General features: G+C 38.6%; 1 protein-coding gene across 3 annotated transcripts in view; it reads right to left on the bottom strand.

Moving 5' to 3' along the window:
• Nucleotides 1-11,467, bottom strand: part of onecut2 (one cut homeobox 2) — a 49,206-nt gene extending 37,739 nt beyond the window's left edge. For 2 of the 3 annotated variants that reach the window (XM_028417497.1, XM_028417495.1), the window contains exons 1-2: nt 9,935-11,467; nt 9,093-9,188 (exon numbers count right to left, since the gene is read on the bottom strand). In XM_028417497.1, coding sequence (XP_028273298.1) covers nt 9,093-9,188; nt 9,935-11,159 — 1,321 coding nt within the window. In that variant the 5' untranslated portion in view covers nt 11,160-11,467. The remainder of the gene's footprint in view (nt 1-9,092; nt 9,189-9,934) is intronic. The other variant, XM_028417496.1, reaches the window with a different exon arrangement.
• Nucleotides 11,468-21,045: the final 9,578 nt, after the last annotated feature.

Below are 21,045 nucleotides of genomic sequence, written 5' to 3'. Positions count from 1 at the left end.
CCGAACAGAAATAAATCTACCGAAGAAGAGACTTAAATCGTAAAAGATCAAGGAAACACAATGTGCAATATCTAAAATAAAGATTAGTTTGACATCATTTCTGCATTGTTCTAGTAAATGGGGACACACACAAAACTCTCATCTGGCTCTGTGGGCAAACACATGCAGGAGTGCAGGCCGAAAGGGCCAAAGTATGAAGGGCAAAGTGGTGTTTCTGCTTTTTACAGCCGGTAATAAAACCTTTACTTCAGCTACTGCATGAAAACAAGCTACTGTCTACTAAAGGTAGACAAAGGTTTAGGTTTTTCTTACTTTCAAATTGCACACTGTTGTTCTTGTATATCATATCATATCATATCATTTCATATCTTCATACCAAATTGCAAATTTTTGCTTCTGCGCCTGTGTTTATATTTATCTTGCTGTAAATGATGTTTATACTGTTTAATTTTTACCATTAGAGGTATATTTGTTATTTTTGTGGTATGCTTGAGTGACTTTATTTGGCTGCTGCAACAGTGAAATTTCCCAGCTTGGGATGAATAAAGTATTTCTATTCTATTCTATTCTAAATACTTGAAAATACCTATATATCATGACCATTTCATGACCACTTACACAGTTTAAGCATGGGATGACTAGCTCTTTCCTGCCATTTGAAAATTCCTTAAACTTAAAAAATAACATTTATTATAAATTTATGTTGAATGTAATTGGGGAATTTGTAGGGTGTTGTGTTGGGCTTACACATTTTTGTCAAAGAATATTAAAAAAAAAACATGTTAACATGACCATCAGAGTGAAGAATTGTTTACATTTTAAAATGCCATCCAAGGCTTATTTTTCATCTTTTTAGACATTCTGAAACACAACATACGATATTTTTTGATCAGATGCTTTCATATTTCTAGGTGAACAATAGAAAGGTATAAACACACAAAGGTATACCCTTAGGTTTTTATCAAATTTGTGACATTGAATGACAAGGCCTCTTTTAATTTTGGGGGGTATTTTGAACCATGTAGGTGTTTTTTCATGTTGTGCTGAGACATTTCTAGATAAAAATAAATAAGAAATCATACCAGAACACATAACCCGAGGATGAAAACACTTAAAGGTATATGCTTGTCACATTTTTAAATACCATATTATGACTTTTGTTTCATTGTTTTTTTTTTTGGAAATTCTTACTGCTCAGCATATTTTTTTTTATATGCTATAACACAGCTTTTCATCTTTGTACATTCTGTCCCATGTAGACTGTTTCACATGGTATGCTCACCCATTTCAATATAACAAAAACTGAGATTCAGAACATGACCCCCACATTAAATAAAACATAAGGGCCCCCTTATATTTTTGCATTTAAGTATGCAATATACAATTTTGAGCATAGCATAACAAGGCCTCTTTTCCCTTTTTTTGGCATTTTGCACCATGTAGGTTTGTTCATGTTATACTCACACGTCTCTAGGTAAAGAAAAGGAAAACATGTCATGGGAACATGACCCCAACACTAAAATATAAGGGTATACCTTATGTTGGTTTGAATTTTGACATACCATTATTTTCATACCTAGGGACATTCTGCAGCTTGTAGGTTGTTTTGTTTTATGTCTTGGTAAAAAATGTGATATAATTTTATATTATATCACATTATCTTGGTTGAACTAACCACATGGATTTGTTATAACAAGTTGTTGCAACTTCATGTTTACATTGTTTGAAAATAAGTATTCTTTATCAGTTTAGGAATGGTTATTGATTATTTATTAATGGTTATTTATATATTAAACTAGCAATTACATATTTAGTTAGATTATTATATATCAATACAAACTATAATAAACATAATCATTATATTTAATTGTCATTCCCACAGCTAAAAAACAAAAAAACGGTTTGGTAAAAAAAAATAATAAGAAAAAAAGGTTTGTCTGTGTTTTTATTGTCCTTTTGTTAACGCTGTTTGTCTTCAACCGTAAACCCTGCCTCTGGCCTGACAGGTCTGTCTTTCCTGTCGTCGTTCATTACGCCTCTGGACAGAGTTATTTGAACTGGTCTGTGACACCAATACTAATGAAGCAGAAGGAGGGTCAATGAAAAGAAGGAGGCAAAGGTAGAAAACAAAAGGAAAAAGGATAAAAAAAAAAAAAAAAACTGAATAAGTCACATATCAGTCGGAATGGTCTAAATAAAAGTGGAATATGTCCCTCAGTAAATTAATCCCAGCCCAAACAAGGCTTCGCACTTTTCCGGTCACCTACAATCTCATCGTGACCTAATTTGCTGTGGCCTTCAATATTGATTAGACCTGTGACTCAGATAACTTAACAGTGAATCTTTGAATTTTTTTACCCTTTGCTAAACCAGGGAAACATGATATAAGATCAATGTTTTGGGTCCCTAAAAATATTAAGCCTTTCTGTTTTTCTTTGACCAGATCTCTATGTTTTTATGAAACAAAACTGAGATAGGAGGGAATGGTTTTCCAGAAATCTGAGGAAACCTGATCCATACTAGGTTTGAATTTACAAATGTGTGTTTAAAGACAAACCACAGCCTGATCCCAGTTTTTAATGCCAAACCTAGATAACATTTGGAGGAATTGCTCACGGGGTCGCCCTACAGTCTGATGAACGCTAGCGTCTGCTACAACTGTCATAAAAACTTTCTGTATGTACATTTGTTGAGTAGCTGCCAAGGCATGTGTCTCACACAAGACGGCTGCTTCAGTTCGCTCGTTTTCTTAGTTGTATTCAAATAAAACTACACAGGTTACTGTGGGTTGGAGCTACACCAACACAACTACATCTCTTCTGTCATTTGAGAAGATGGGGGTCATCCATCAGAGTATCTTTGGAAAATAAGTTTACAGGCTGAAAATCTACAAAGTGTTGCTTTAACCAGTAGTTTTTAATGCCTAACCCAAATCATAAATGAAAAGCAGTTCCTGGTGTCAGTGCAAATCCTAGACTCCTGGGTGAAGGTCTGTTGCGTAGGCCTGTACTACTACTGACCCCATCCTGCTTTAACATGAACTTTGCACACATGTATGTACTATTCTGGCCATTCAGCATTAATGTGAGTGTGTTGCACCTGGGAGGGATGTATTATCAACCAAATGTGCCACTTGTTTATTAAGATGTGTTGGAATGTTTTCAGTAATTAAGCAGTTGTAAAGCACCTTTAACACATAGCCTTTGCAGCTGTCTTTTGCTGTCTACGTTCCTGGCACACAAGACAGCAGGTTGGGAAATGTAGTCCTTGAAAAAGACCATTTTTAACAAATCCTTGATGATGAAAACATTACACAACTTTTAAAATCCCACTGTAAAAAAAAATAGAACCTGATATAGAAGTGAACTGCATTCCTGCCCTTGCTGCTGCTTCCAACGTGCCCATAATATGTGTGGAGCTCCACCTGCACAGTGTGCATTCTCTTAGCACTCTGCCTCAATGAGTTCAGAGTCAGGGTGTCACGTTTGATTTGACCGCCCTAATAAAGCAGCGACAGGACCATTTTCTCCTCTGAACCCGAGCCGCTTGGCCGGCCCTGGCAGCACTTCTGCTGCCCCAACACCAGCAGGATGCCATAATTGGTGTGGACAGTCTTAACAAAAAATCACTACGCTGCTTCTCTGATATTCTTATTGGGAGCTACACTGAAGGTTGTAGAGAGTTTACACTTTTGTAAAATGGGTGGGGTGCTTTGCTGAATGTGTTATGGTCAGAGGCTCCAAGTGCCATAATGTTTGCTATAGACCTCAAAAGACTGAAAGTAATGTATATGAGCCTTTACTGATTTGTTCTTTTGAGGGTCATAAACTAGGCTCTGGTGTAAATATTTCACTTTATAGCAGCATATGACACACAGCTACACAAGCTTCTTTACCAGAACAATTAGTAAAACTGTAAGGGCTTCCAAATGCTAATGACAACCTCCATGCATTGGACAACAGATCCGAACAATGCAGCATCATCTGTCAAATATCTGAAGATTATTGAATGGCCTAAACTACAGTTTAATAAATAGCTTGAGAAATCAATCCCAATAGACATCCAATGTCAAAATAGAAATCAACATGCCCCTAGCTGCTTCAGCTCGATTCACACACCACCTCTTTGCTTGTATTCGAGTTAGCCAGACTCATGTACCACCAAGATGGCAACAAAACTGCTTCTTAGGAAACCTGGTTCGTCCATCTTTACTTACAATCAATGGTCAACACCAGGTTCCAGCACTACCTATGTGGCTAGACTGCTGTTACTCCCAGATAGGCATAGCAATTGCAATTGTTGTCCTTAACATCAGTCAATGTGGCCCATTGCAGAGGTACTCCCCAAAACCTGGAAACCAACTTAGTCACATCTCACTTTTTTAAAAACTGCTTTCCAAAATGCTATCGACAGGATAAGACACAGATAACAGCATCTGCCAAATCTTCTCACGCTGACACACAAACAAACATCACAAGTCTCTTCTCAGCAGCCTGAAATCCATTATTACAGATCGATAGCAGTCTGTGAATATGCAGGTGGTAGGAACAGAACCCCTGAAAACGGACATGAGCTGTATTCCCACAGTCTGAAACTGTAAGACCAAACAGACACGCAGTGGCTGCTGTTAATCTGTGTCATAAAGCAGAGTCCAGCTCATTAATAATGCACTGAGTCCGCATGCAGCAGGATGCATAAAATGGAAAATATTTATATTTTGTCATTCAGAGTTTCCGCACAGTGGGCTCTCTAATCTCATTCTGCTGTGCAACATAAAGGAACAATGAATGCATCCTACAGTGTGTAAAGCCTGTTATATGATATTTCTCCATGCCACAGAGCTCCACCACTGTTGTCCAAAGGGCCATGTTACCATGAAAAGCCTCCTAGAAGCTCAAAGAACATAATCGCTGTATTTTCTGGAAAGGCATTTAATGTGAAACATCTGTAGGAGGTGTTATGTTTCACCGACAGCAATAGAAAACAACAAAATAAAAGCTCTTCAGAAGAATGTTTTAAGACAAGAACTGGTGTGTTCTGGTACAGGATCAGGACTGTGGGGATTAGCACTGTGCTGAATATACTATGAGAATACAGGTTTGTAGATGTTACACTGATTTGAGCGTCGTTTTTTCGTCATCCATAATTCACGTGCAGTCACAGTGAGACTCTGTGTCCTCCAACCAAACAATGGACTCCTCCTCTCTCTCTCTCTCTCTTTCTCTCTCTCTTTCTCTGTATCTCTCTCCCTCCCTCCATTTTGCCTGGTTAACCCGGCTGCGAGGTGAAGAAGAAGTGAAGTGAGCAGACCGAGGCGGGTCACGCTGAGATTCCCATCAATAATTCATCGGGCCGCTGCTGCCTCTGCTCTTGTGTTCAATTCCCCTGACGATCACATAATACCTCCCCCCAAAAGAGAGAGAGAGAGAGAGGAAGGAGAGAGGTTCAAGGAAACAGAAAATCAGAAAATGAGAGAAAGACAGAGATTGAAAATTGAGAGAAGAAGATGAGAAGGAGGCAGAGAAGAAAAGCAGATCCACCTTTGTTTTACTTTAAATAATAAACTGTGTTATTGCATCATTTGTATAATATGCTTGGAAAATGCATACCCCATTCTTAATCCCATCAACATCTCTAAATGAGGAAATCTCCAGTCAAGCAAGCTATCGATGGGAGCAGATATTATGGGTTGGCGATCAGACATGAGATGAAAGTTTGAGAAGAAGAAACATAAAGACTGACAAAACCCAACTCCAGACTTTCACAGCAGAGACGTTTGGGAAACAAAGCAGATCACAATGTAACAAACTTCTTCCACTTGCTATTAGGTTTTCTGACATTTCCGTGCACCTTAAATAGAACCTAACCCTCTACATGTCCATATACACACAGGCACAGGAGGTCTCATGACATAAACACCATTAATGTCTGTATGTTCTATTGCACTTTAATCTGACCACAGCTGTCATTTTATTCTTGAGAACGGCATGAAAAGTGCTGAGAAGTAGATGTCCAAGCCTCTCCAAAACTCCATTAACAGCCTGCTTAAATATTGTCCTACGCCACCACTTTTTCGTACCCAAAGGCGAGCTGCCTGCAGATTTTACAGGACTTGCACTGATCTGTAGAACTACACCATGAACTGCATATTTCTATGTTCGCCATCAAAACCAAGTAAGACAAATATCACTGTATGGTTTGCTTTATATATTCAGTTCAATCTGTAATTACATTTTTCCACACTGCATTTGTCCTCACCAGCAACTAAAATGAATGATAATGGATTTTATGGTAAGTATATAGCTATTGTTAGCCTTTGTTTTGGTACAATGTATAGAAGGCAATGCATATATTATTGGAAACCTTATTCTAATGCACATGCAATTGTATTGAATTTTCAATGTATTTATTTTTGGCATGCTTTTTTAATATTGATTTTTCTCTATATTTCCAATCATCTGTATCAAACAAAAATGTGTAGAGGAGAATGAAACTAAAAGAGAATTGATATGACAAATATGCTTAAAATTATTATTAACTGTTCACAATGTAATAGCAAGCTCCGGTATCTTTCTTGCACCGACTGCTCCTCCTTTCTCTTCATCTGAGGTCAGGGGAATATTTGCTCCATCCATTGTCTGAGTGTTGCAGCTCTGACTTTTGACCCCAGCTCTATTGGTTGCTTTTAGTGCTGGCGATCTAGGAATTGCAGCTCCCTGTCTACAGTCATTTTAAAGTCACCGTAGAGAGAAGAGAGAACTGGCGGATTGAGCAAAATGTAATGTCTGGCAATCAGGCAGAAAACATTTGAAATAAGATACTGTGGAGAGTATTTACACCAGATGCAGCTCAGTTTTCTCTAGGAAAACAGAAGACACTAAATACATTGCCAGAGTACTGCTTTAAAAATACAAGAAATTCATATTACTGTCCCAAATGCTATAGTTGTGGATAACAAAGATTTTGCTGGAAAGAACTGCTGCCTACGTTGCCTGCATTGACACTGGTGTGAGTACGGGTACGGGACATTGAAGAAAAGAGCACATAGATAAACACACAGTATAATCAGCAGGAAAGCAGAAGAGCACGGATACATCAGACAGAGGTATATAAATACAAGTCTGTTCTGTGACATTTTACAACACACAGGGGAGCGCAGATCACATGAACGCTCTCCTCCAGCTCCACCCTCCATCCACACTCACTCATGTTATTCCATTTTAACAATATCATCATCAGATGCCAGCCTTCAAAATCGACAAAATCCTGCACAGACATCAATCTACTGGCCAAATCCAGACCCTGATCTCCAGTCAGATATCAATGGAAGCGTGTTTGGATCTTGGACCACCTATTTCCACTCAGTGTTCTTCATCAGATGTAAAGACTCTTCAACCAGGTCATATTTATACCATCAATCACAGACTCTCTGTCCCATCAAAAGGCAATGACCAAACACCATCATATAATGCATATAGCACATATTTTAGATGCATTAGATGTGACACATCACTGTTACATCAAACACACCACCATAGTGAGGTAAAAAAGTAAGGTTATTACAGAGTTCAGATAGTAAAGCTCCTAATAAAAATCTTAATAATTTATCATCCCATTTATTATTAATTCTATTTTCAGTAATACTATACATACATTGTAGACAAATTGCTGTTTGTGTTCACTATAGGAAGCACAACAACAAATTTAAAGGGCCACGCTGCCTAATGGACCCCTATAGAGTGAATACTGTGTTATTGGTTCTAACAGAAACTTCATAAAAGAAGTAAAGTTCCTTTCTGATCTCCTTTCAGACATCAAAATAGAGAGAGGATGTGTGAAGGACCCTTGTCCTTTGTCCAATGTAGGACAAAACCACCTTCTAATGTATCTCCCATGATCTTTAATAGAAAAAATAGCTAAGCATAAGCAATGGTTGACTTAAATCTAACCAGTGACTTTTTCAGAATACTAATCAAAGCATGGCGTTCATGATGCCACTATAAATAATTCTCGTTGGTTTGTTTAAAATGTAATGTGTTATTATTAAAGATACCACAGGAATATGACTGAAAGAATGCTTCATGTGTCCTGGTGTTAAAAAGAATCAATTTTAATGTACTTCATTTCACCCTGTGAGTACCTTTCCAGTGACTGCTGGCAATATATACATCAAAACAGCCATAAAGGTTTATGCTGAAGGTTTAATGTTGGATACATTATAGTGGAACCAACATAAACATGTGGCAAGAACTTAAGATTAAGTAAAATTCTTCTAAAATCTTTTTGTTTGTTTTGATTTTGGTAAAAAAAAGACTTTTGTATAAACAGCAAAAATCAGCTTATATATAGATAATTTAATTTTTTTCATGTTCTTCAGTTTAAAAGTCAACTGCACTGAAGCAAACTCTAAGTATTGACTGTGACTGAAGGTCGACGGCTGTGTGTTTAAAACTGAAACGTAAAAAACATGTACTCATGCACAAAACATTGACGCTATACTTTGTATGATTGTGTAGATTATTGTAAAAGAAAACAGCCATGTGTTCGAGCCAGCTTGGCAATCAAATACTTCTGTTTCTAAATGTATGAAGATTATTCTTAACTATAGATTGCATAAACTGTTTCAAACTCAATGATAAGGTTTTTTCTAAGTTCAAAGAAGTGGACACTGAGGGATGAAATATATCAAATACCTTTCTAAATGTGATAATGGTATCCAAACACATTTAGTTTACTTTTTTAACTCACGATGGTGGTGTGTTTGATGCAACAGTTTTGATTCATAGTTTTATCTGTTTTCATTTTTTGCATATTGAAATGTATGTATTGATGTCTTTGAATTTGTATATTTATACGTGAAAAAATAGTGTGATAACACTAAATAAAAATCAAGTATGTTTAAAAATGGAAAAAAAGTCAAAGGAAATATAGACACTACACTAATATTTCCTCAGTGTGATGAATTACTGCTTTATTTTTATATTGTTCTAATAATGAATGTGATCATATTGTGCACAGAATAACATGAAACTGAAGCATCATTACTGAGACATAGAAACACAAATGATTATGAACTAGGACAAAGTACTTACAGTCAACTAAAACTGGTCCTCTCCTAACCTGACACTCTGACCACACTGGATTCCTTTCCTGCTGCTGCTGCTGCTGCTGCTGCTGTTGCTGTCCCCCTGCAGACAATAGAGGCTTGTAGATGGGACAGAAAACAGGTTCCTCACTAGAGGGGGCACCAGACCCACCGATGCTATACCTTCATGTTTATGTCACAGCCTTCTGATCGCTTCAAGCCCCACATAATCAAACACAAAACCTCCTCTCTTCCCCTCTCTGTCTGGATGTTTCTCACACCTCTCTCTGCTAACACAGCATTTAAACAATATAACATAATGTCTGAATAACACAAAACACGCAAAACTGCGCGATTTCAATCTAAACAATTTCTGAAATATTGCGCAAAAATTCTGCCTAATAATCCTTGTTCGTTGTTTTTAATTTTTTTTTAATTTTCCCATAGCCTACCTCGTTTTATTCTAAAGTGCATTTTAATCTCATTATCAGTGGAATTTAGATCAGAATAATTAACTGATTATTTAGTAAAAGCGCAGTTTCCCTCCCTCGCATGCAGTGACATGAAAACAGCAGACAGCGGGGATTGTTGGAGGGAAATCCCATGACCTTGTCATTTCCTATCGATCCCTTTTTGTTATTGATCAATAATGGTAATCATAACACCAGTGATTCTAAATAAATTCCATTCACCTAAACTGTAGCGGGGAGTGGGTGCTGGAGAGGAGACACGAGGAAGGACCAAAACAAAGCCAGCAATTATTTTTCGCATCTGGACTATTTAACTATCCTCTTTTTTTAACCCGATTTACAAAACAAACCAAAACCAGCTGTGTCTTTTTGTTCTTACCTGCCAGTCTGAGGGCCGACATCCTCTGAAACTCTGGCTCCTGCAACCACTTCCACATTCTCCTGAAGGTCTCCCGACCTGACTTTAGTTTACTCCACGGTTTGGGGTTCCTCAGCAGGTCCGACAGGGTCCCTTGGGAGCGGCACAGCACCCTCTGCGCGAAGATGGCCTGGGGGATGCTGTACCTCTTCAGCTCCGCCGTGATCCTCTGCGCAACCTCCTTGGTGTTGATTTCTTCCAGCTGCCCCGAGCTGTTCCCCCCTTGCGTCCCCGAGGAGGAGGGCGGTCGTTCCCGTGTGGACGCTAACACTGGCCCGTGGGATGGAGACTGAAGGTGAGGGTGGGGGTGGTGACCTGCCGAGGAGGCGACCGGGTGCCCCGGGTGGTGCATACCGTTCAGGTGTGACATCATCCCGGCCGCCGGGCCACCGAGGCCTCGGTGCTGGTGGTGGTGGTCCCCTCTGGCCAGCATGGAGGCGGTGTGGTGCGCGTCGAAGTTCAGCATCTTGTCATGACTTCCGTGCGTTGTGGTGCCGTAATTGTGGAGACCCTGCTGAGTGTTGTGAATGGTGCCCAGGCCGTTGCCCAGCACCGGTGACAGGCTCTGACCCATCCCGGACATGTGGTCTTTGTGGTAGGGGCTGTAAATGTTGTTCATGCCCGGCAGTCCCCGTTCGTCCCGCATCAGGGTGAAGCTCCCGCTGACATTCCCGGAGAGCCGCTGGTGGTGGTGATGGTGATGATGGTGAAACTTGTCCGACACGGTGGAGATGGGAGGCAGCGGCTGCAGCGGGGTTAAGGTGGTGTAGGTGCCGCTCATCCCCATCCCGGGAGAGGACGTGTCGCAGGGCACGCTCATGGCGTGGTGCAGCGGCAGGGACAGCTCCGGACGGTACTCCCCGCTCCCGTCCAGTATCGTGGCCATGCCGGACACCATGGCAGAGCGGGATGACGCGGCGGCGGCGGCGGCCAGGTCCTGGTGTATCCGCAGGGTGGACGCCGCCGCCGCAGCAGCAGCCGCCGCCGCCCCGTGTCCCCCCGCCGAGCCCCCGCGCCCGTGGTGCGGGCTGTGGCCGCTCATCAGCTCCGCATCAGGGGCCACGGAGCTCACCGCCACCCCGCCATGCAGGCTGCCAATGCTGTCCATTGTCATGTCCGTGTTCATGGCGTAAGCGTCCAGATCCTTGGCCAGGCATCTATAGGCGTTAGTGTAGGCAGTCTTCATTCATCTGTCCTCTCAGTCCATCAGGTCGAGCGGAATTATGTCTCCTTCTTCTCCTCCTTTCTCTCGCTGCTTCACCCGTGATGCGCCGGGATGGGTCAGTAGCCTTATTCTCCCCTTTTCCTTCACTCCCTCGGTTGTTTCCCAGTCCTCCTAAGGCCTCTCCAGCTCGGTATCTTTGTGTGTTTTCCCCGGGATGTGCACATGAAAAAAGTGTTTTTATCTCGATCATACGGGCCTGTGCGGTGGAACCCCCATATCCAGCCCTCTCCTCCTCCTGCGTTACTCTGCTCCTCAGACGGGAGCTGTCCACGGTCCCCTAGCAGACCGCTCAACCAAACCTGCTGCGGGAGGCGGGGGTGGGTGAGCGGCTTGGGATGGAGGGGCCTCACCCTCCTGACTGTCGGCAAAGCTGGACCAATCCGAACGGCCTTCGGACTTTGGGGGCGTGACGCACAAGGGAACTGACCAATCAGTGTATTCGAGGATGCAGCGGTTTGGACAATGAATGCGGGTTAGTAGCCTATAGCAGAATTAAATGTTATTCTTACGATATTACTGAGTTTTTTATTTTCTCCTTATGTATCCATAGTTTCTATTATGATTCATTAAAATATTTATAGATATAAATTGCTGCAATATTGTAGACTATAACACAATAAATACTTTATTATTGCATGACATTGCACAGGATGTTGCCTAGACCCATCCTGTGTTTTAACCCTCTTCATCATCTATGTTAAATTTTACAGGCCTACTGCTTACATTTAAGAAGTTAAATAATGTATAAAGGAAAATCAACTAAGGAAGAACTGCTGTAAAATAGTGCACTTATGGTGCACGTATTTCTTTTTAAATTTGAATGTAATGTGTAATGTGTCACTGTTGAAGTATAATATAGCTCAGGCTGAGCTATATTGCCTCAGAAAGAGTTTCCATTCCACTTACAGTGTCACAGATGTACATTCAGTCTACATAGAAAGACCTGTGGGTGAAATATGTTCTGCAGTCATCAGTAAAATACACTTACATCTGGAGACAGTGATGTGCAGTGTACTGCATGTGAGACAATAAATCCAAACACATTTTAATCTGTGTCTTCTTTGTAACAAACTGTGGATGCTACTTTTTTTTTCTCCTCAGCACCTGAAGCAAAGAGGCAATTTGCCCACAGGGATCATTAAACTTTGATCTCATCTCAGCTCTCATCTCATCACCTGCTGCCTCAGATTGTTGAAAATGTTTCCTTACAAAGAGGCAATAAAAGTGCTTGTGCTTGTCTGATGTGTGTTTTTATGGTTTGCATTTTTCCACTAATGCCGCATGATTGCTGAACAGAGCAGTCAATGTTATTATATCATAATATCTCAGCTTTAAGTCAGTAAGAAAAAAATGCAGAGACTGCTACTAAATCTCACCTGACAGTGACTATGACATCCTAACACTGTCAAAATATAGCCTATGTGAAGTGTCTTTATTTAACACATGACACCAAGACATATCATGGCACATCACATATAACATTAAAACATCAAAACATTTTGTTCTGTCTTCTTTAAAATAAGGCATCAAAGTCATTTTGACTGTATTAGTTTGCACACAGTTAGCTAGCTCTGCCAAATATCAGCTAATGTTTTATCCTGCGAAAAAAATGCCCATGACGACTGCTAAATTTCACATAACAGCAACATGAAGTAACATTGTAATAGAAAATCAGAATGTAGCCATGTCAGATATTGTGACGTGACACCATGTTCTTTTTTTTCTTAATAAATAAATTAAAAACACATGAATTATGACATTAGATATAACATTTTGTTATGTATTCCTAAAATAAAGCAGCCCAGAAACAGTTAAAACAGTTAAAAAATCCATTGCTGCACAGGCCTAGTGCCACGTGATATTCTGTTGTGATTTGGCAACACAGGAGCACACTCACCTGACATCACATGATATAACGTTAGGTTATAGTGCAGTAAAAACATTTGATGAAGTATGCAAAAGAGCTCGGAGTGTGGTGTTGTGTTGTGTGGTGTTGTGTTGTGTTGTGTTGTGATGTGTTGTGTTGTGTTGTGTTGTGCGGTGCTGTGCGGTGCTGTGTGGCTCACAGTGCAGCCAGGCTGCCGTGGTGAGAAAGGATGTGTTGGTGTGTGTAGGGACGTTATCGACAGTCTCTGGGTGGAGTGATGAGCGTGGGAGCTGCACTGAGAGAGAGAGAGAGCATTATGGCCTGTAGCCTGTTCACTTTACAATTCATTACACTTCCAAGGACAAATGACTGCTAAATAACTCTGCCTGCCTCTCTCTGTCTCTCCCTCTCTCACTGATCCATCATCATAAAATAACAGGAATAAAGACAACAACACAAACAATCAGACACTTGTTTTAGATTCAATCACCAATAAATCTGCCTCTTTGTTGTTGTACATTGTGGCAGTGTGGGATGTAGCATCCAATTACTCTGTAATTTAATCCCCAAATTGTTTATTGCTTCATTTTCTGTACAAAAATTATACTTATAAATGGTAATGTGTTGCCTTTTGCCTCTTTTACTCCGTTTTTTGACACTGAAGTGACAATCATGCAGCTAACTTCACACATTGTCTTTAAATCACAGATTCAATTTGAATTCATGGAGGTTTTCTGACATACTTTCCAAACATTCTTACACACAAGTTATACTATAGTACTATCCTTTAAATATGTCTCAATATTTTCCATATTTTATGTTGGTTACATAGGACATTAAATTGTAATTTATTTTGAAAACTCAGTTTTAAAAATGTATAAATGGGGGAAGAACATTTTTATTGGCATGTTATGGTGATTGTTATGCACTTACATCTCTAACATGGTGTGTTACCACACTGACTGTGCTGTGATGAAGAGGATGATGAGAGGAAGGAGAGGAGAAGAAGGTGGAAGAGATGGTAAAGGAAGAGAGAAGAAGGAGGAGGAGGATGGGCAGTTGGGCAGATGTTGCTTTGTTTAAAGACTGTTCTGTCTAATTAAGGACAGAAGAACAGAAGCCTGACCCATTTTGTCCCTTTGATCAGTTGTCAGAGATCCAGGCAGGGGGTCTACTGAGGGACAACCTGTCTGTCTGTCTGTCTGTTGGTCTGAAAACTTTCAGCTGTCTTTAGGAGAAGCTGATCATTGCACAGAGGATGTGGGAGCAAAGAGAGAAGGATATTAGCAGGAGGAGTAGGTGTGATGAGGAAGAGGAGAAGTGGATGACATTAGTGAGGACAAAAAGTAGGAAGATGAGGACACAGGATGAAGTATGGAGAAGTTGGGGTTAAGAGTGGACAAGGGAGTGGGGGGGGGGCTGTAAAGGAACAGCTGCAGGCGGAGGAAGAGGAGGCAGAGGAGGAAATGACTGAGTTTGGAGTCAATATGGTGGTGTAAACAAAAGTGTGACATCACTGCCAGGCAGGCACTAAAGCTCTGCCTGCTTAAAATGTTCATATCCTAAAGTGAGGCTGAGTGGACATGATAATAAAGGAATATAGAAATATTACCTGCACCTAGTGAAGTAATATCAAATACAATTTAAACAAGTGTGCAACAGTGGTAATTTTGTGGACATTTGAATATTATATTATATTTTTATATTTGTAAAGAGAATGCTTGACCCTAAAGGTGTATTTATATCTGGCTTCTGCTTATAAAAATATAATAAAATTGTATTTAATATTTTTTAATAATTTAATAAAAATTGAATAATAACTAACATTCATCAATTTTTTTCCAATGACTTTTACAATATTAACCAGCTTGTTAAACAGCACCTGATAGCAGCCAATGGTAAACTCTGTATTTAATGTTTTTCCAGGCCACTGTGTCACCATCAGGTATTAAACTTTAGTTTAACCCACACAGAAAGACAAGACTGTCACAAAAAGACACATGCTTCTAAACACAATGAGGGATAACGGTGATACATCCACTTTGTGAAAGAATTTCAAACAAAAGACAGAGGAGCAGAAGCTGCAGGCAGTGAGCAGCTCTCTGAGCTGTATTCAGTGAGGCTGAGCGCGAGAGGCAGCTTGTAAAATGTGAATAAAGCTGCAGAGCTGCAGGTTGGTTTGGATGTTTCCTCCTCCTGCCTCCACCTCCTGGGTCTGCCCCTCTCTCTCTCTCCCTCTCTCTCTCTGTCCTGGGCCATCTGCTGTGTACAGAGCAGCAGTATTGATCTGCAGCTTTGTGCTGGAGACCACATGCTAATCTATAGCGTTAGTGACAAACACTGCTCCGCTTTGCCTCGCATCTGTCCCACTGACTCTCTCTCTCTCTCTCTCTCTCTTCTGTCAGTATAACCAGTGTCACCCCCCCCCCTCCCTCCCCCGTCCCTCACCCTCTCTAAATGACCCAGCAGTTTTTAAACGGGGGTCCATCTGTCCGGCTGTAAGCTCTTCCTCCTCCTCTTCCTGCAGTTGTTGGTTGCTGGTGAGTCCTCACAGTTTTTTGTTTGTTTGTTTGTTTTTTTACACAAACATAAACTGGTTACATACAGGTGTATATGCTAACAATAAAATACACAACATACAACCCTAAGTGTATATGTATTAAAGTGTAGCTAATCTATAGACTTATACAAAAATTATACAGGGAAAAATTAAATATATTTAATTTAAAGTATAGGTCAAACATTGCCTAAACTAATGCAGCTTAATATTATTATTATTATTATTACACATTTTGTAATATATATATATATATATATATATATATATATATATATATATATATATATATATATATATTACAAAATGTGTAATCAAAACATGACAAACAAAAAACAAAAAATTAAATTCAGCAGTTTATATGTTCAGAGTTGAATTCATATTTATTGTGGTTTCATCTTTACATATTGGCCAGATAGAATTATAAATGTAACTGTATGGAAATAGGGTGCATGGATTTGCAGTGAAAAAATAAAAATAGAAATAATAAGTTTTTGTAATAATATAGAGATAGAGATGTGTAAAAAAGTACATGTGAAAATGTGAAAAAGTACAAATATGCAAAATGCGAAAGAATTAAAATTATATGAGGGGATAAAATAATGGCTGAATAATGTAATGTAATTAATATTTTTTTTATATTTTTCTTTTTATGATATCTTTCTTATTAAATAAAGATGTTGAGTAAGCAGTGGTTAAAGTATAGTTTCTAATGCTATTTTCGTGAGATATTAAATCATTAAAATATGTATGAAAGTGTTTAAATAACTGAAAGTAACAATGCAGAAAATTTACACATATACACACAGATTTACACACTGACAGGGTTCATAAACATACAGTATGTATGGTTGAGTTTGTGACTTTTTTATATTTTACTCAGATGTAATGTTCACACACACACACACACACGTTTATGTTAATGTGATCATAAAGATAATATTTCATCATTTTATATCTGTTTCTTGGCAGTTTCTTAGTATCATCTTCCCTCAAGTCTCCTTACATCTCCTCGACCTCCTCCTCCTTTTCCTCCTCCTCCTTTTTTCCCCTCTTCCTTCTTTATTCTCCTCAAGTCTTTTCAAATTTTGGGACCTGCTGCCTCTTTTGTTGGGGTTCTGTTGGCCATGAAATCAGCCTTTAATATGAGCACAATGGCCGCGTGTGGAGCCGACCCGCTGTATTCAAATGCAACCACACGCCATTATCACCACCATTCCAGATCTAAATAAATACTCATTTAACTGCCTTTTATCTGGCGCATTTATGAATTTATATATTAGCCAGTGTAGATACTTGAGCAGTCAATAAGCTCCAGCCAACTGCAACGAATCAGGTACTGAAATCTGACTGTTTCTGTATTTTTAAATTTCCACTAATAACCTTCATAATCTGACTGTTAGGATCCTCAGCTTTGGAAGAAGCATAAGAAGCTGTAAAACATATATAATGATAAATTCATGAACATGAATTAAACAACACTCTAAATAAAATAAATATAGCACTGATACAACAACACAATGAAACAAATTATTTATATATTACTATATTACTATTATAATTTTTTACATTTACATTTAATTTATATTTATTATTTATAATTTCATTTATCACTCAATGTATACACAATAAACACAACGCAAATTTTAATTCAAACAATTTACTTGCAGTTGCACAATTTTGGTTGTTTGTCCTTATTACTGTATTTTTATTCTCTTTAGTTACCGCTTTTCAGCTCATCATTTAATTCAAGGCATGTTTTACAAATGACAAAGCACAATAATGTAGTATAAGAAAAGTAAGGCCACAAAATAAATCACATAAATTCCTCTTTTTATTTTGATCTGAATAATAAACTGAAAGAGCTGCAGAAATTAGGATAGTTTGTAAGTCTCTTCATTAATGTGGTCGTCCTCACTTTTCATTGACTCAGTCACACAGCAGCTCACACACACACACACACACACACACACACACGTATATATGTTTTAGCAAACATCAGAGAACATGGCCACAGGCAGAGACTACTCATACTAATTTAAATCAATATTAGTGATGAACTTCCATGTGAGCTCAGGTTCCTCTCAGAGCAGGTCAGTGATTTGAGGGCCGCTGTGCTTCTCATCTCTGAACATTAGTTAGCAGTGTGTGTGTGTGTGTGTGTGAGAATAAAACTGTCAGTCAATGTAAAAAACATTAAATTATTGTCTTTTGATCAAGCTAAAAAAAAATTCTCAGCAAATGTGGGAAGGTTTGGAATTTACAAGGAATTGTTTTCAGAGAAGAATCACTGTCTGGCTGCCTTTTCCACTACTACTATTTTAGTGCTTGTCATCCACACGTCCAACAGACATTCAAAAAAAAATATGTGTGGATGCCTCATATCTCAAACTTAAAATACATTGGTCCTTTGTAAAATATGTGTGTGTGTGTCTTTTCATGTAAAATGTATTTATATTTATTCATAAATTAGTGTAGACAATAAAAAGTTGTCCCGCTTTAAAACCCCCTTTGTTCAAGCAGCCATTTGACACAGTCCTGGCCCAGGCACAGCACTTCACATCATTAAAAAACCTAATTTTCTAATAAAATTATATTTAATGTCAAACACATTACACACACACTACAAAGAACAGAACTTCTCTTCTTGTTGACAAAATGGTCAAATGACAGCGGCAGAGAGGGAACTGTGCAGGTTAGAGTCCTCACTTATTAACTAGTGGACTGAAAGAGAGGGGTCCTCCTCCTCCTCCTCCTTCCTGCATGATTATTTAATGTCTTCCACTGTGTTTCTCTTTTAATCATAACATCTGATTTATTGATTGTCTCTCATGCAGAGGATGGCCAAGTCTGTGAGTTCTTTGCTCCGCTGATCAAAGAGAAGAGAAATAAGAAGCGCAGTGTTAATGTTTCAGAGCTTATACTGTCAGCAGTGATCATTTAAGAAGCAAAACCCATGTGTTTTTAAATAGTTTGCTCAACAATAATGTCATCAAATCCAATAAAAACACAAACTGAGGTTTACAAATTGGTTCAATCAAAAAAAAGTCGTGTTACAAAAGCTTGTTTTCTAGCTGTTGACTCCTGCAGGTTTTCTTTTGTCCCCTGCTGCTGACGTGAAGCAGGAGGGCTGAACAGGTCAGAGGTCAGAGGTCAGCCACCCCTGGCGTACGCCATCTGACCCCTCTCATTTACATAAGGTCTGACCTACTTTCCGTATCTGTTGCTTAAACATCTTCTATTTAAACACGTTTTAAGCTGTAAGTGTATGGTGCTGCAACACAAAAAATATTAATACTATTTAAATATGTATATATGTGTAAAAAATATATAGGTATATAATTTAGCAATGATATAAATGAATGAGCAGGGCAAATTTATTTAATGTTTAATGTGGGTGTTTGAATAAAAACTTTAACTGTTGTTTGTGTTATTAATAGTACAGATTATATTAGTTTGTGTTAATTAATACTGTTATTATTATTGTTAATTACTGTGACTGTCATTGATCATTTTGAAACCACTGGTATAGAAATAATGGCATCATTCATCAGGAGAAGACAGTGAATTTTTCATGTGCTCATGAATAGGAGCAATATGCGTGTGAGCGTGCACACACACACACACACACACACAGATTTAAATTACTTTTGTAGTCATGGAGAATTTTTAACAAAAAGATTTTTAAATGTTTGTATTTAATTTTCAAAAATGATCAGTGTCAGTCTGTGGCCTAGTTAGTAAAACTGTGAAAATCAGAAAGAACTGGCAGAGGTTGAGAAGGTGCTCCCTGACCTCTGACCTCTGGAGTTCACCTCACTCACTAAAAGCCAACAGCACAGTATCGACCTGCAGGCTGCTGCAGCCTGACATCACCTCTGTGTGCATTTCAGGACACACACAAGAGAAAAATGGTAGCATTTTGATCACATCTGGTGGAAACTTTATACATTTTTGAAGATCATGAGTCGAGGACGCAAAATTAAGTGACATTTTTTTGTGATGATATAATGAGAAATGAGACAGTGTCACAGAACACAGAATAATCCATTAACAATGACCCTAAACTTGCAATAAATAAGGCCAGGCCAGGGCTGTAACACACATAATCAAAGATCAAAAATAATTAATTACTGAAAGTGAGATCAGCTGATGGGAAAAAATGATGAAATGCAGAGATGTGATGAACTAAACTGAAATGAAGAGAAGACTGTTTTAATGACTTTATCTCTGTAATAAAATTAATCCTAATCTGAAGTAGAGTTGCCTCTGTGCTGGGAACTGTACAAAGATATGACTGAAACAACTTCAGAGACCATGTCAACAAGTGATGTCACTTGGACCTCTGTGTCTTTCCTCACAAGGATTACAGGTCATAGGTCCCAACCTTTGTGCAATGTGGACAAATCATTGTTTACTGTTGATTGTGTTGATATGATAATGTCTCACTATCAGTCCACTTAGTCCACTAGTTTGGTGCATGCTCCGTGGAACAGGGAAAAGAATGGTATGCTGTCCAATGTGTGCACACTGAGGAGTAAACGTGGAGTCATGTGGACTGAGTTCATTGATTGGACGGTTCTGCTGAGGTCATGCTGCATTTTTGCTTTGCTGACACTTATTGTGAAATCATTGATTTTTTGGTCACAATCAGCCCATCAGCTCTCTTACTATAATAAAAAATATTGTGATTAAAATGTCCTCGTTAACATTTAAACCTTACAGAAACATTTGAAATAGTTTGAGCAATGTATTATTAACAATTTGGTGACACATTTTATAATAATTTATAATATTTACTTTGTGGCATCCTCTTTATTTGGGGCCATATAAATCAATATATATATGATTATCAGGAATTTAACATTACTAAATGATGAATAAGTAAGTGGATAGTATATAGATAAAACCACTTTGTCATTAATACATAGTGATCAATATCAAACAACCATGAATGAGGCTTTACTCAATCAATTAAATTGTAGCCATATAATGTTTATCATTGATAAAACATTGATAGTTGTGGGAATGTTCGGATATCTTTCCTAAACTCATTTTCTACATTAACGCGAAACAATCCCTGTAGTGCGCATTTGTTACTATGGTTACCAAATAATTCTGTAATGCAATCAGACAACACCTGATCAGGTCATTTTAGTCCAGCTAAACAACAGGTTTCAGTCTACACAGACATGAATCAGTAAACATGGTACACACAAATAAACACAGTTCACTGGGTTAAATTGATCAATTCATTCATTTAATGACTAAATCAAGTAAATACAGAGAAGATATATTTTCCTTCAAGTATTGGATGACTTATCTGTTAATCTAGCATATTACATATGTAAGTCTAAATGTGATATATATATATATATATATAACTGTTCCTAGAGTGATCAATATGGATGGATCCAGCCTTA

Source organism: Parambassis ranga, chromosome 12, assembly GCF_900634625.1.
Source record: "Parambassis ranga chromosome 12, fParRan2.1, whole genome shotgun sequence".
NCBI lineage: Eukaryota > Metazoa > Chordata > Actinopteri > Ambassidae > Parambassis > Parambassis ranga.
This window is presented reverse-complemented; position numbering and strand designations above follow the sequence as displayed.